This window comes from Callospermophilus lateralis, chromosome 1, assembly GCF_048772815.1.
Source record: "Callospermophilus lateralis isolate mCalLat2 chromosome 1, mCalLat2.hap1, whole genome shotgun sequence".
In the NCBI taxonomy this organism is placed as follows: domain Eukaryota; kingdom Metazoa; phylum Chordata; class Mammalia; order Rodentia; family Sciuridae; genus Callospermophilus; species Callospermophilus lateralis.
The window spans coordinates 98673837-98690806 of NC_135305.1; the positions used below are offsets into that span (position 1 = coordinate 98673837).

Consider the following 16970-nt stretch of genomic DNA (forward strand, 5'->3'; position numbering starts at 1 on the left):
ATGACCATGCCCCCACCATCATGTTAGAAGTCCCATTTTCAATGTTTTAGAAACTGAGAAAGGTAGGTTAGCCATTATTGGCCTAAAAGTGAATGGTGTTTTTATACACAAAACTGTGTTTGCCATGTTGAACACAACTCAGTTATTGGGTGTCAGAAAAGAGAAGTGAGGGGTGAAGCTCTGGTACACATTCTTTTTTTTTTTTCCTGTGAGCCTCATGTGATTGCACAGTGTCCCCACAGTACCTTCAATGAGACTCTGTTTGGCTCTAATCTCTTCAGAGTCAATAATATTGACATGTTATTTCATACAAAAAGAATAACTACTTCAAACATGCTAATTTGAAATGTTGTTGTTTATAATTATGCTTTTTCTATGGAATCAGATAATCTATTCATTTTAACTTTTTTACAACCTTTTGAGTCTAAAAATAGTCCCTCAAAGGCAGTGAAGATGAGTTAGTTAAAAATTCCAGCTGGGAAGATCTGAGAAATGGCACCAGTAGGTCCACCATTAAATGAATATCTAGTTAGATAGAAAAACAGAGAGCCCCTGGGTTACGGAGGTAGGTGCAAAGATGGGCATGGCCCATACGGTGGGGAAGCACAGGGTATAGACCAAGAAGGGAACCTGGTTTGGAAACAAGGCAAGAATGGGATCAAGCTCCAGGAAGCCTCAGCATTTTGCTAAACAGGCCACCCGCAAAAATTCCAGATAGCTAATTGCCTCCCAAAAAGGATTTAAATCAGTAAGGGTCCTCACATCTGGAGGTGGCCAGGTCTGCATGAACAGTTCATCCCAGCAGAGACCTTGTTCTTTCTTTGTGTGTGGCTGGCAATGCTAATTAGTGATGCTCCCTAGTGAATCTCATTGTGATTCTCTGGAACTCTTCCCCACTGTCTGCCAGCATGACTGCCACTTGTGATTCATACCCAAGTCCTGCACCTTTCAGCATGGACCTTCAGGTGATACTATAGAAAGCTTGAATAGGTAAGGACACACGGTCCAGAAAGCTTTCTGCCCTTGGGTTCTGTCTCCCTTGGGTTCCAATGTGGGCACTTTTTCTCTGATTTCTTCTTTCCCCTTCCTGGGTGCTTTCCCCTTCCTGAGTCCTCATACTCCCAGATCTTTGAAGAGATTCTGGAGAAAAGTAATCTGAGAAGTAGGGGAGAGGAGGTTTCCTTTAGTATACACCAAGCACACAAGAATGTGTATGGTAAAGAAGAAGAAGAATGGGTGTCTCCCTTATAACATCAACATCCAAATTCCGTAAGCAGCTTAATTGAAATAGCATACAGAGACACATTTTTAAAATACAAATAAAAATATTTAACAGTGTGAATTCTCACTGACCCTTCCATTTCTCCACCTTCTCTGTGTTCCAGGTTCAGGTTTAGTGGTCGTATCCTAGGCCTGGCTTTGATCCATCAGTACCTTCTGGATGCTTTCTTCACAAGGCCATTCTATAAGGCACTCCTGAGGCTGTAAGTGTATTTATAGACCAGGGTTCCACCCAGCCCCGTCTGCAGGACGGCAGCAGCACCGGTCTTTCTGGGGCCTCTGGCCTTTTTGTCCCTGCTTCGCCCCAACCATTCCTGTGAGGCTTCTGGTACTTTTCTGTTTTGGAGGTTTACACATCACACATACTTTTTAATGCAACAAAAATGACTTTGGAAATTTTACCTAAGCATAAGGGAAAACTCTGTTAGCCAAATATTATATCACAGATACGAATCAGCTTATCTAAGAAATTTAATATTATAAACATTGCATTAAACTATTAAATAGAATTGATTTGTTTATAGCTTGGTCGTTTTGAAATGAGAATCCACCAGTCAATGATCACTTCATGTTTATTAGTGTAAATATTTTATTAATTCCTTTTTTAAATTGTTGAATGAACCCAAAATCATTAAATATGCTGTTTCAAAAGTATCAAATGTGAGACTGGGTTGGAGATGTTTCATCCAGAAGTGGCATAACCACAGTTTGGAATAAGGTCTGTGCCACCATTTGTTCAGTAATTCTGTCTGCCTTGTTCCCTTTGGATTCACTCAGGCCCTGTGATTTGAGTGATCTGGAATATTTGGACGAGGAATTCCACCAGAGCTTGCAGTGGATGAAGGACAACAACATCACAGATATCCTCGACCTCACTTTCACTGTTAATGAAGAGGTTTTTGGACAGGTTTGTGGGATATGAGCTTGGAAAAGGGATTTTTGTGTTTTATTATGGAAAATGCACATCACATAAAATGTATCATCTTTTTCAAAATTTTTTTAGTTGTAGATGGACACAATATCTTTATTTTATTTATTTATTTTGATGTGGTGCTGAGGATCAAACCCAGTGCCTCTACCACTGAGCTACAACCCCAGCCCTAAAATTTACTATCTTAACGATTTTTAAGTGTACACTTGAATAATCTTAAGTAAATTGTTAGGCATCTAATCAATCTCCAGAATTTTTTTCAACTTGCAAAACTGAAACACTACCCATTAAACTCTTCATTTCTCCCTTCCCCCAGCTCCTTATAACTACTATTCAATTTTTGTTTCTATAAATTTGACCACTCCCGATACTTCAAGTAGGTAGAAACACAATACCACTCTTTTTGTGACTTTTAATTTAGCATAATATCCTCAACATTCATCCATGTGGTAATGTGTCAGAATTTTCTTCTTTTTTAAGGCTAAATAATATTTCATTGTATGTATGTGCCAATTTTTTTTTTTATCCATTCATCTGTTGATGATCATCTGAGTTTCTTCCACCTCCTGGCTACTAAAAATAATGTATGTTTGAATTCCTGCTTTCAGTTCATTTGGATGAATACATATACCCAGAAATGGGATGATTACTTGACAGTATTATAATGGGATTTTGTTTTTAAACTGGAGAAAAAGGAATTCTTTCAAATTATAATTCTTTGGTGACTATTTCCTTTAATAAATCTGCCCATGTCCTCTTCCTTCCTTTTCTTGTTATGACATGAATCTATTTAAGGCAGTTTTTAAAATCCAATGTGATAATGGGTCAGAAAGCATTTTTGTAAAGTATATCATACACATGTAAGATATTCTTGTTATCTGTGCAACTACAAAAATAATTCTTTTCATTTCCATCCAGATAGTCCTCCAAACTACGTCTATCATAATACTATTTAACAAGAAAAAGCTCCCCATGTGTTTTATACCAGTATTTATTTATATAACATTAAATCTTTGATCAAATGGATTACAATTTTATCAGAAGATAACTATAGCTTAGGAAGATTTAAGAATCAAGTTTTGAGAACATCGTTTGCAAGAGACCCCAAAAGCCCATTATATGGTAATTTATAATAGGATTGTTGTAAAATTTTAGTTTTGGAATACTTGATAAGTACCACATGTAAATGTGGACAGTGTGCTGGATCAAGGAAGGAGGATTACCCACACACTAATACAGATCACCCAGCACCCCATATCTCAGTCAAGGATCTTGGATTGGTCCTGGAAAATGTCAAAATTCTGTTATATTTCTTTTGTATAAACATTCCTCTGACGAATGTCCCTACACATAATTGAGAAAAAACTAAAACAAAAGTGCATTTAAATATGTTTGAGAATATGCTACTCATTGAAGTGTCCTGCCACCAAATTAATTGTTCTATAGTACATTAAGAGGTAAAATATGCTATTCCCTTTTACATGACTACTTTTAACCCATCCTTCACACATTCCCTATGGTAGAAGACAAATTAGTAAAATATACATAATTATTTACAAATTGTATTAAGACAACTGGATAACCATCTTAAAATTTTTCGAGTTAGATCCCTAACCTATCTCTTAACATTGAAATAAATTCCAATTAAATCAGAAACCTGAAAGAAGAAACAAGAGAGAATTTTTATTTTTAATATTGCAGCAAGGAATACTGCTACAGATATAGCAGAAACTCTCAAAGTCATAAAAAATTGTCCTGGTCAAATAAAATTATTTTTATAATTCTGCATGGCAAAATGCACCATAAATAAGGTGAAAGCGGCACATTAGTTAAAATACATAACCCTAAAGCTATTTCCTTCAATATTAGAAGAGAGTCCATATATCAAAAAGAAATGGTCAGCCAACAATCCAGTAGAAAAGTATCTGTACATGTGTAATACAATTTTTAAACCAGTAGTTAAGTACAGTGACACATGATTTGTCTCATTAGCATTGAGCTGTGAGGTGAACTCTTAGGTGAATTTATGACTAAAGATCGCCTCCCAGGCTGGAGTTTGGCTCAGTGGGTGAGTGCTTGTCTCACATGCGTGAGGCACTGGATTTGATCCTCAGCACCACATAAATAAATAAATAAACAAACAAATAAATAAATAAATATATTGTGTCCAGCTACAACTAAAAAATAAAAATAAAAGATCGCCTCCTTCAAACACCAACATGTTTTGGTAATAATGTCTGACATGTTGCCTACCCTCTTACCTTTGAAAAGACAGTACACAGATCCTAGCTGCTGAGTGCCTCATCATACTAAGTGGCAGTGCCATTTTCTGTGCTTCTCTGTGTTACAGTTTCCCTTCTGAAGGTCAGGCTCTCATTCTTCAGCCACCATTAGTCCCGGCTGTAAAAACTCTCTTCCCAATTCATTCTACTCCACTGTCACATGGACAAAACAAAACAAGCCTCTTGCCTTCTGCTATTTGGTTCTTGTCAATGTGAAGGGAAAAATAGGGCAGCTGTTACTTTGCTCTAATTGGGATTTGGGAGCACTAAGGATCTGACTCTAATGTTAAGACATTCAGCTCCATCTTGAAGGACAACCCGGGGCGTTTTCCTTTTGCTTCCATTATGCCTCATGAGTTAGAGAAGCATCTTTCTTTTTATGATACACACATTATAGCTATTCTGAAGTGCGTAAGCATCTGCTTTGAACAATCAAAGCCTTCTGCATGACTTCCACAAAAGGAAAAAGAACTGAAGAGGCACTAATGCTGAAATGTACAGAGGACTTTATATTCCATGATCCTTCTAAAATCACAATGTCTCCCTGGGAGATCAGCTGAATTGACAAGCTTCTGATCCTCCTGTTTCCTACAAGGTAACAGAAAGGGAGTTGAAATCTGGAGGAGCCAACACCCAGGTGACAGAGAAGAACAAGAAGGAGTACATTGAGAGGATGGTCAAGTGGCGGGTGGAGCGTGGCGTGGTGCAGCAGACTGAGGCACTGGTGCGGGGCTTCTACGAGGTGAGGCCCCAGTTACAAACAAGCAGGAATTAAAATGCAAAGTGAGAGAATGGGGGATGTGGTCCACGCTTGCTAAATTGGAATGCTGTTATAATCACTTTGTGCCACAGAATCCGTGCCGAGGGGTAAATAGCAGTGACAGTTGCTAGACTTCCTGTGCTCGAAAAAAATGATCTTACATTTTTCCAGCTTAGAAATAACAGGCTATGAAGGTTTGCCTAAGTCTTGAAAGGTTTTCTTTGCCTGCCTGAGTGAAAAGAGCATCCACCACTTTTCCAACCACCACTAGTTTGATTAAAGCAGGCACCATCACAGACTTTCGGTTGAGCCTGGCACACTGGGCATGAGATGTAAAGCCAGAGCAGGGGGGCTCTAACAACCAGGTCCTTCCAGATCTTTATAAAAGGCAGGAAGGAAGTGGGAACTATATCAAAATACAGGAATGAGTCATAATGTTATGTGAAAGGATAAGTATGTTTTAAGTGAAATGGTAATGATTTAAGTGATTTGGATTTTTTGCCTTTAAAATGCAATGCTACTTGGAAATTTAACTCTGGCTCCAGAAAGTTGAGTCAGTTTTGTTTGTGACATTTAAATATTTAGTTCCATGATTGTCTTAGTCCTTCCAAACTACTATAACAAAACACCATATACTGGATAGCTTATAAGCTACAGAAATCTATTTCTTTCAGTTTGGGAGGCTGCAAAGTCCAAGATCAAGGCACTAGAAACTTCAGCATCCTACAAGGGCTCACTTCCTTATTCACAGATGGCATCTTCTCACAAGGGCACTAACCCCATTCCTGAGGGCTCTACCCCATAACCTAATCACCTCCCAAAGCCCCCTATTCCTAATACCTTCAATTTGAAGGGGGAAGATTTCAAAACATGAATGGAGAGGTAGGGCACCAGCATTCAGACCAAAGCAATGATTTTTAACTTAAAAATGATTACATGTTGTTGCAGTCATGATCAGTTTCCCCGTTTTAGCCCCTGGCAATAATAATCATGAGTTTGACCTTTCTATGGGTTTGGGCCTGTGTGTATTTCAGGTTGTAGACTCGAGGCTCGTCTCAGTGTTTGATGCCAGGGAGCTGGAGCTGGTGATAGCTGGCACCGCAGAGATCGACCTGAATGACTGGCGGAATAACACTGAGTATCGGGGAGGTAAGCTAGCTGCAGTTGTGACAATACTGTCACAAATAAAATTCATCGTTTCTTAAAAATTTTTGTTGGGCTAAAAGTGACCTACCATAAAACTGACCATTTTTAAATGAACAATTCAGCCAGGCACAGTGGCACACACCCGTAATCCCAGAGGCTCGGGAGGCTGAGTCAGGAGGATTGAAAGTTCAAAGCCAGCCTCAGCAACTTAGTGAGGCCCTAGCAAATTAATTAGACCCTGTCTCAAAATAAAAAATAAAAACAAGGGCTGGGGATGTAGCTCAGTAGTTAAGTTCCCCCAAGTTCAATCCCTGGTACAAAATAAATAAATAAAATGAACAATTCGGTGTCATTTTGTACATTCACAAAGTTGTGCAACATGATCTATAGCTAGTTTTAAAATATTTTCATCACCCCAAAAAGAGACCCTGTACCCACTAAGCAGTTTTCCACCCCCAAATCTCTCCTCTCCCCCACCCCTAGCAACTATCAATCTGCATTTCTGTTTCTATGGACTTACCTATTCTGGACATGTCTTATAAATAGAATCATACAAAACACAGTCTTTTGTGTCTAGCTTCTTTGACTAGCATACTGTTTTGAGATTCATCATGTCATGGCATGTCTCAGTACCTCATTCCTTTCTATGGCTGAGTTAATGTGTATGTAATTTTTCATTCTTGTTTTTGTTTGTGGTGCTGGGGATGGAACCTAGGACCTTGCACTGGTCAGGCAAGCCATCTATCACTGAGCTACAGCCCCAGCCAATTCATCACTTTTTGAAGACTACAAACTTGGCCTGACTTCAGTACAGAGCAGGTGCTTGTCCAGCTTCCAACATGAACCTTCCTTCAGGCGACCATAACCCCTGGGCTAACCCCATATAAACGCTTATAGAGAACCCTCTATCCATGGGCAGCTCCCAAGTGTTTGCAAGCTATCAGGGAGGTGTCTCTCACTTCCTGTGGAATTGGATCCCTCTTCACTCCATTCCTGCTTTGCTTCAATACAGTTTTGTGGTTTCTCTGAATCTAATTTCTAACCCCTCCTAACTATTCATCTTACACACTGCCAAGTTAGCCTTCCTGAAACATTGTTTACACCAGGCCACTTCCCTACCCACAAAACAAGCTCCTTATCACCAAAGTTTTTCAAAGATGTATTTTTAAGCCTTAAAGCCCTCCCCTTATGTAATATATTCAAAGAAACCCCAATAAATATAATAGAGAGAAACCTAAGGGCATCAGTTCAGCCTCTGTTTCCCCACATACACTTGACAATGAAAGCCATCTGGGATCTCTAGACTGGCCTAGTATGAAAACTACTGGCCCAAGGTGTCAAGTCAGAGTCTCTGCCCACCTGTTAGGGCCTCTAATGCCCCCAGCAACTTCCCTTCCAATCTTCCTCTAATTACCCCCATGTTTCCTGCATGGTTTCCTCATTCTCTATCTCTACTGTTTACTTCCCCTGCCAGAAATGACTTCCCCTTTTCCTCCCCTTACACAAACTCTTTGCATGATTAATTCCTACCCCACTTGCTTTAAGAAGCTCTGTTTTGTGGTTGTTGTTTGTTTAGTGGTATTGGGGATTAAACCCAGGATCACCCTACTACTGAGCTACAACCCCGGCCCTTTCATTTTTATTTATTTTTTAAATTTTGAGACAGGATCTCACTAAGTTTCCCAGACTGTCTTTAAATTTACAATCCTTCTATCTCAGCCTCCTGAGTAACTGGGATTAGAGCCATGCACCAAAACACCCAGCTGATTTCAGGCTGGAGAACTACTGCTACATAGGTACAGGGTTATCTTTTGCAGGGCGGAGAGGGGGGCAATAATGGCTGTTTGGAGCCTGGAATATTTCTTTCACCAAGTTTGCTGTTTACCTTCAGTCTTTCTCAATTCCTAGACTCTCCTGTAGTATATGGTTGCCAAGATCTAAGACTTCAGAACAAAGAAAATACAATGAAATACTGTATTCATAGAGGATATGTGTTTACCAACCTTTTCTATTCCTTGTCCACAGTTACATAAGACAGGAACATTTCGGGTGGTGTCCCAATTGTTTAAATAGAAAGCAAAATGCCTCTGAGGACATCTCTCAGAACATAAGGTCCTTTCATAAAATAGCTATTTTCTAAATCTGCTTTTGTTTTAAAGCTTGACCTAGTTACACAAATTACTTTAGACCCATCTTTCTTGGTTTGTGTGTGTGTGTGTGTGTGTATATATATATATCTTAGATGTTATTGAAGCTTTATTTTATTTGTTTACTTATATGCGGTGCTGAGAATCAAACCCAGTGCCTCACACATGCTAGGTAAGCGCTCTGCCACTGAGCCACAACCCCAGCCCCTAGACCCATCTTTCTAAAGGTCATTATTAGAAAAATCAGCAGATTCAAAACCACTGTTCAGCTAACATACCTGATCTGTGTTTCATTCTCTCCCCTCTACCCCCTTCCTCCTTTTCCCACAACCTCTATTTCCCTCCCTTTGCTCTGCTCAGGTTACCATGATGGGCATCTTGTGATCCGCTGGTTCTGGGCTGCAGTGGAGCGCTTCAATAATGAGCAGAGATTAAGGTTACTTCAGTTTGTCACGGGAACATCAAGTGTGCCCTATGAAGGCTTTGCCGCCCTTCGTGGAAGCAATGGGCTTCGGCGTTTCTGCATAGAGAAATGGGGGAAAATTACTTCTCTTCCCAGGTACACAGCTCCTGTCAGCCTTCAGGAAACTTGCTGTAGAGGGCATGGTGTACTTTGTTATTTACGTCTGGGTAATCACCCTTTGAGATGGGATTCTTTTTTTAAAATATATTTTTTAGTTGTAGATGGACACATTTTATTTATTTTATTTATTTTTATGTGGTGCTGAGGATCGAACCCAGTGCCTCACACATGCTAGGTGAGTGCGCTACGACTGAGCCAAAACCGCAGCCTGGAGATGGGATTCTTGCTTGTCACCCAAAGTATGGTTTGAGTTACTACTGAAAGGTGTGGGTGAGGTATCTCTGAGACTTGGAATGAGACTATACTCTTAGCAAGGTTTTGATGATCAATGGTATGTTGAGCTCACTGTCTTGGCCCATGTGTAAGTCGCGGGAAGCTTTCCAACTTAATTTGAAGAGTAATGTCTAACATGCGGAAGGAGGAAAGCAGGGGAAACATAGTGAAAGATGCTGGAGGAACCCTGCCAGCACCATGTCATTTTTCTACAGCATGTTACTTGAAACTATGCAGAATAGTTATATATTCACATATGTTTCATATATTTCCTGCTGAACTTAAAATATGTGAGTATGAGGTGATGAGTATCCCTGTGTCTTTGTAGTGACTTCCATGTAGTACACTAATGTGGGATAAATGCAGAAATAAATGGGGCTCCAGGCAATTTTACAGAATAAATTCTCCATGCCAGGAGTTTCAATCCCAACACTTCCTGGATCCTTTCTATGCCACTTCAAGTAGTATAATCCTGATCAATGAAATAAAGAACACTAAGGGATACTTCTACATAGGTATCACAGTCATAAATACTGCTTCAGCAAAACATTGATCCCTGTTTTCTTCTTCTGGTGTTTTCTAATTTTAAAGGAAGGTTTACAATTAATTCAGATATATTTCTACATGGTAATCACTGTTAGTCAATTTTCCATTACTGTAAAAAAAATACCTAGGATAAATCAACTTGAAAAGAAAAGAGATTGATTGTGGTTCACAGTTTTGGAAGTTTCAGTTCATGACTAATTAACCATGTTGCTTTGGGCCTGTGGTGGCATGGAGGGAGCACATGGCAAGAGGAGACCCGTTCATCTCATGGCTGGGTGAAAAAAGAGAGGGTGGGGAGGAAGAACATCTAGACTAGAGACCCCATATTTCCTTCAAGGACATGCCTCCAATGACCTAACTTCCTCCAGTATGCTCTACACCTTCCTACCAGCTTCCAATCACTTCACTCTGAGGACCAAGACTTTAACATAGGGACCTTTGGGGGACATCCCAGTTCCAAACCATAACACCACACAAGTACCTTTCCCTATCATAGAAGGATTTACTGGACTCTAGTTCTCATCCAACTTTCCCAGACTTCTTGGTGTCCTGGGGACAATGCACCTGAGGTTGGTGAGCTTTGATGGGTATACCCAGATAGTTAACAACAGTTGAAATTTCTGGTGCAATTATCTCAAAGGATCTCATCAGCATGATTCCACCAAAAGCTGAACCTCCTGAATGAAGTCTCGCAAGAAAATAAGAACAAAAATATCAGAATTTCAACTCATGTAGTTTAATGATAGGTTTCGAGAATAAAGCCATTTTTTTTTAAACATTCTGCCTTTATTTTAGAGAAATGCAGTTTGAGTCATCACTCAGTGATTGCTTACCCCTATGTATAGTCTGAAGCTTGAGGAAGGAATGAGACACAACAGGGTACCTGCTTACACTCTAGGGGGAAACAACCTGATGGCAACAAATTACAACATAAGGTAGAATCAGAGAAACGCAAGGGGTTAAAACAATTTGAGAATGTGAAACAGAGACTGAATCCTTATTAAGTTGCCCATAGAAGAGGCCCCAAAGAAACTGGCATTGAGGTAGACATTAGGAGGCAAGGATTATGGATAGAGGGAATTCTAGGCTGAGGGAGTAGCATGAGCAAGGCCTGGGGTAAGCATTGGCCATCACAGAAGATAAGATGAGATGTCCCAAGAGATATCACAGGTATGGAGTTGAGATTGTCTAGTGGGCCACCAACAAAAGACTCATCTGAGAAGTCTCTGCCTCATTCTTCAGAAAGTGAGTCATTGCCTTTGTCACCATTACACTCAAAGTTTTGAAAGCTTTGAAAGATGCATTAATACTGTTCACTCCACATAAAGGGCTTTTAAAAAGGGCATTGGGCTTTTGAACAGATTTGTCACATCTGGACCAACCCCTAAAAAACTGATGATGTGTGAGCCCTGAAGAAGGTTTCTGGGGGGAAGTGAGAACTTTTTCCTGGGACAGGAGGACTCCCAAGAAGCAAAAGCCCCTGAGAGAACAATGAAAATAACCCACTGAATAGACTCCCTTGAACAGGCTGCTTTGTACAGTCTCCGAATATTCATGAACTTTAAAAGTGTCACCTGTGTGTAGAGAGACAAACATAACCTCTGGCTTCCCAGAACCGGTTCAGGAAGTACTGGCCAGGCCACGTGGCAAGCAGCAGGAAGCCCTGAGGCCCACAGAACCCTCAAAGCAGACTCAAGGTGCCCCAAGGCTTCCCACAGGCTGTGAGCCTCAGCAGGGTTGGCCCACACCCAGGAGAGGGGGGCCCGGGGCTATTATTTCCTCAGATCTTTTCTCTACAGAAAGAAAAAGGCAGCTGGTTTCCCAGGTGAAAGTGCCAAAGAGTGTCATAGCAAAACCCCAGTGGTAATCCAGCCTAAATAAAACCTTTGCATCTGTCCAAGTCTTTGCCTTCTAAAAAGTGAATGAGGCTAAGGAAAAATGACTTCGAAGGTAGTCGTTTCTAGGAAGAAATTTAGTATTCTTTCCAGTGGAAAACCTTTGTTTACAGCCATAGCTGAAGTCTACGTAGGAGAGGTAAAATCGGCACTGGGGTTGAGGTCAGGGAACTCGGAGGCTGGGTGCCTAACGGGTCATCCGTATGGACTTACCTGCTACACAGTTTGGTGGGAGAACTTGAAATGGAAAGGAAGATTTAAGATAAGTACCAGAGATTTTAGTGAATGCAATATCTAAAAACTCAGAGAGCCAGAAGGAGTAGAAGGTATATCTAGATCACTGACTATTTTAGACATAGCCTACAGAAAAAAAAAAAATAATAATTCTCTACATCATAATTCAGTATGTGAATATGTGCTGGTTTGCATGTATGTATGTGTATATCTGAAATTTCCTTAAATCAAGATTTTATGCTTATTACCTGCAGTACATACTACTTTCTACTCCACCTATTTTAATAAAATAAAGTGTAAGAATCTGTAGTTTAAAAAAAAACAGATCTAAATGGTATGAGTTTTAAAGATAGAAATTTTTGATCAAGGATTGCAAAGTAATAATCTGGAATTCACAGTAAGGAGTGAGAATGCTCATCTACATTACAGAATGTGGGACACTAGACGGTATCTCCTCATAAGGACTGGAGAAGGGACACTGGAACGTCTTGAAAGACTTTAAGGAACTTGGAGAGTTTTCTTGCTTTGATCAAGAGCTTAAGGAGGGGACATAGAAAATAGGTTAGAGCAGACATAGCCCCAGGCATAAAAGTGAGGTGACAACCAAAGGAATTTACATTTGAGTCAGGAGCCAAGGATATCAGAGCCATGAGTCATGAGTGGATCAATGGACCTAAAAGTTGCAAAGGAAATTCTAATGTACTTTACTGTGGATGTAAACTGAACCCAGGCCAAGAACTTGTTGGTAGTAGTTAGCTTACTGTGCAGCAATGGTCCTCAAGATGGGGGTGAAGGTGATTTTGCAGAGCCCATGGAACATTTGACCATGTCTGAAGACTTTGGGGGTTATGAGAATATCTTAAAATGCACAGGACAGCCTCCACTACAAAGAATTATCAAGTTCAAAATGCTAATAATGCCTAGGTGAGAAACCCTGCTCTGAGTTCCTCTAAGACTAGAAGAGAACTGACAGAGGAGTCCTGAGGAAGCCCCATCAAGGAGCCCAGGAGAGAAAATGGGAGCCATTGGGAAACCAAAGAGAAGCCAAGAGGGGAGAGGTGTTCAAGAGCAAAAGCAACCAAATGCTGGTGGGAGTAGAGTACAGACTTTCTGGGGATCAAGAAGTTATTGACAAAGTTGAAAAAGTGGGTTCAGCCGGACGCGGTGGTGCATGCCTGTAATCCCAGTGGCTTGGGAAACTGAGGCACAAGGATTGATTTCGAGTTCAAAGCCAGCCTCAGCAACTGGTGAGGCGCTAAGCAACTCAGTCCCTGTCTCTAAATAAAATACAAAATAGGGCTAGGGATGTGGCTCAATGGCCGAATGCCCCTGGGTTCAATCCCGGGTATCCCCCACCAAAAAATGGGTTCAGCAGGAATGAGGACAATGCCCATCCGAATGAATGAGGCTATAGTTAGGCAGGGGAAGAAGATTAGCCTGAAGGAAAGACACCACTTTCACAACTGGCCTCACAACTGGCTAAGCAAGGAGCAGCAAGGACTAATGACTGGACTGTCTGGAGTTTTGTTTGTTTTTGACCAGCGTTAAGGTCTCTATTGGGTGGGACCAAGACTTTCTTTGACACTGCCCATATTTATCCATTGAAAATGTTAACATTGGAAACATTAGAGGAGACAAAGAGATCAACTATGCAGATGACACAAATTAGAAGAGTAAACTAAGTGCAGCACAGTCCAAATCCAAAATCTTCCCAAAGTTTTGGAACCCTAGATTGGCATCAACATAAATTTAAATGGAATTTAATATGGCATGATTATAAAGATCCTTGTGGAGTTTCAAAGCATGAATTATGAGATGAAGGTGACTCATTTGCAGTAGGTCATGGGTAAAACACCAGGATATTAAATCACCACAGTATGACACAGTTCCTAAAACCATTATGACAATCATAGTTACATTATTAAGAGAGTCTTATGTTTAAATAATGATTCACGGGTGAAGAAAGGCATTTATGGGTGTTCTATCCTCAATTCTCCCCAAAACCCTCTACAGCCTATATTATTATCCCCATTGCACAAGTGAGAAGACTGAAGCTCAGAAAAACTAACTGAATTTTCCAAGGTCATAAAGCTGGTTAGTGGCTGACTGGGATCAGAATAGAGGCTTTTCCAAACCATTTCCCTACACCCACCGGGCAGCACTTGGTCCAGTGCACAGGGACTTATGTAAGCGAGTGCTGGTGCTATTGGAACCACACCTGGAGGGTTGCGAGCACATGGGAATGCTGAATTGAATTGGGACTTGATTGCATCCATTCATTCTAGAGGACAAACTAGAATTTATCTAAGAGAGCGAACCAAAGCTACTGATAAATACAATAACAATTAACTAGTAAAGAAACCATGGACATTCAGACTAAGTTCTGTTTGCCAGTGCTTTCTGCTTTTTCCTCAGAATTATCTTAATCATGATTAATTTGATTCCAACTGATTTGTAAATATGAGATTTTTTTTTTCTGTAGTATTGCTACAGAGAAAAACAAATTGGGTGGAGAATTGTCCCCAAGTGCCATTAAAATGACCAGAGGAAAACCAAGAAGATGTCTGCCTGTTCAAATCACACTCCTGGCTAATTCATCTAGTTTCAAAAGCACACTCGGGATTTTTCTGCCCCACTTGACTTGGTTAGCCCAGAGCATATTCTAGTTTCAATCTTTCTGAAGATAAATAAGAATCGTTGACCTCATTGTCCTACTTGGTTCGCTGACTTCCCTTTCACTTTCAAGTACTCAAATACTCTCTTTTAGGAAAACATTTCAATAAGGAAGGAACCTAGGCCTGCGTGAATCTTAGGTAATAACCAATGAACACTGCTATTTTTGGTTTGTTCCCAGTTAAGTCCTTAAGGCCTAAGGTCAGATACTGCATTGTCCTGTGCCCATCTTCAGAGTTTGAGAGGCTATGGGGGAGCAGAGAAGGGGAATCAGGTGAAGTACAATTCCCCAAGGACAACAAGGGAGCTGTTACCAGAAGGACAAATGGATGCTAGGAAGACAAAATCAAACAACAAAACAACAACAGCAAAAATACCAGCATCCTCGCCAGACATACAGGAAAATTCATCTTACCCTCTTCCTCTTCCCTCCTTCTTCATTCCCCCATCTCACATAATCTCCTCATACCCTGAGTACTGCATTAGCCTGCACAATGATCTGATACTCTGATTTATATATTACAAAACAAAGGAATAAATAACAGACAATTGCCCAAAGGATCTTACAATTTTTAATGTCCCAAACAAAGTTCTAATGGGAGAAGTTTAATTTTGCTTATTTGTATGTATGTTTTATGGTTTTATTTTGTTTTATGTTATTTTGAGTACTACATTTCTATGCTGGTTGGTGTCACAAAACAAGAAGATCAACACACCACTCCTTCTAGGGAGAAAAAGATTTCAAATTAATCTTCGGCTGTATTAGTCACCTTTCTCCCCACTTTGATACAAGACTCAAGATCAACAGAAGCTTCTTCAGATAAGCAACTTCGAACAGGAAGCAGCTAGTCAGGCGATCTGAATCTCAGATCAGATCACCTGACTAGGAGAAATCTTGTGTACTCCTCTCTACTCGTTGCTGGAGACCCGTATGGGTGTTTCCTGGCCCGTGTGTTAGCAGAGTGGTAGGGAAGACATTCCTGTCTAGGGCAGATGCTGGCAAGCATAGGCCTGCAGGATGAAGCACATAACGAAGACAGCAGAATATGGGACAGTGGTCTGAGGATGTCCCAGGCATTGAGAGAAGGCCATCTCACCAGTTCAGCTTTTCTCAGAAATGCACTTCAGCTTTAGGTGATGCATGTTCTACCAGGGCAGAGGAGTCAGACTTGTCCCCAGGGCACACCTGACTTGAATGAAGAATTGGATCTCAGCTTCCAGAGCACTATGGACTCCTTCCAGTTGTTACACATGATTTACAGAGGCCCAAAAATCAGGACTAGGCGAGAATACTTGGGATTACGGTCCTTTAACAGAAATTCTATTTCTGCCTCTTTCACTGAAGTTCATATCTCAATTACAAAATCAGAGTGATACGACAGAGTTGATATATGGTTTGCTAGTGTAGTCCTAGTATAGTGTAGTTCACTTCAAATACCACTCATTTCTAGTTGTTCCAGTCCCTTTACTGGTTTGTTTTTGTCTAGAAGGCTATGGTTTGTAGTTTGCAATGTTTTATGGTCCTGCTCACTTTTGATTCCATTCTGAAGTCATAGATATATCCAGAAACAGTTATATCATTGAAACAATCTCACCAATCTTTTCTCCTCCATTCAGGGCACACACGTGCTTCAACCGATTGGATCTTCCACCATATCCCTCATACTCTATGTTGTACGAAAAGCTTTTAACAGCAGTAGAAGAAACCAGCACCTTTGGACTTGAGTGAGAAAATGGCACCTCACCTGACATTTTCCTGGCCAGTGACATCACCCAGTTCTGGGATGACCCCTTTTCCTTTTCCCTTGATCAACTCTCCTTTGATTTTGGTATTCCATGATTTTTATTTTCAAACCAAATCAGGATTGACAAAAGCTGTGCATGAAGAACTGCCTTCTTCTAAGATCTAACCTTCAGGCTTATCTCCTCTGTTTTCAATGAACTGCTAGCCTGTATGCAATATTAAAACAGCTGTCTCAAGGTCTGTGTATATCTCCACATACCTCCATTACTAACAATGAAATACGAATGCAAGTTACGCTACACTTGACCAAATGGTAATAAATGTTTACTTCCATTTCTATCATTTAAGAGAAAATTTGAGCATTAAGCATTCCAAGCTTTTATACACCCATGTCTTCTAAGCAGAACCATCTTTTTTTTTAATCATTTCTAACAACCAACTCCAAACCTAGAAGTTGATCAACTCTTTGTTTTCC

At 40.4% G+C, this 16970-nt stretch overlaps 1 protein-coding gene across 1 annotated transcript in view; it reads left to right on the plus strand.

Annotated features, from left to right (window-relative positions):
- Positions 1–16480, plus strand: part of Hecw1 (HECT, C2 and WW domain containing E3 ubiquitin protein ligase 1) — a 240400-nt gene extending 223920 nt beyond the window's left edge. Inside the window, exons 22-27 of the mRNA XM_076864225.2 lie at positions 1386–1484; positions 2059–2188; positions 5090–5236; positions 6289–6403; positions 8908–9106; positions 16369–16480. Of these exons, the coding sequence (XP_076720340.2) occupies positions 1386–1484; positions 2059–2188; positions 5090–5236; positions 6289–6403; positions 8908–9106; positions 16369–16480 (802 nt within the window). The remainder of the gene's footprint in view (positions 1–1385; positions 1485–2058; positions 2189–5089; positions 5237–6288; positions 6404–8907; positions 9107–16368) is intronic.
- The last annotated feature ends 490 nt before the right edge of the window (positions 16481–16970 follow it).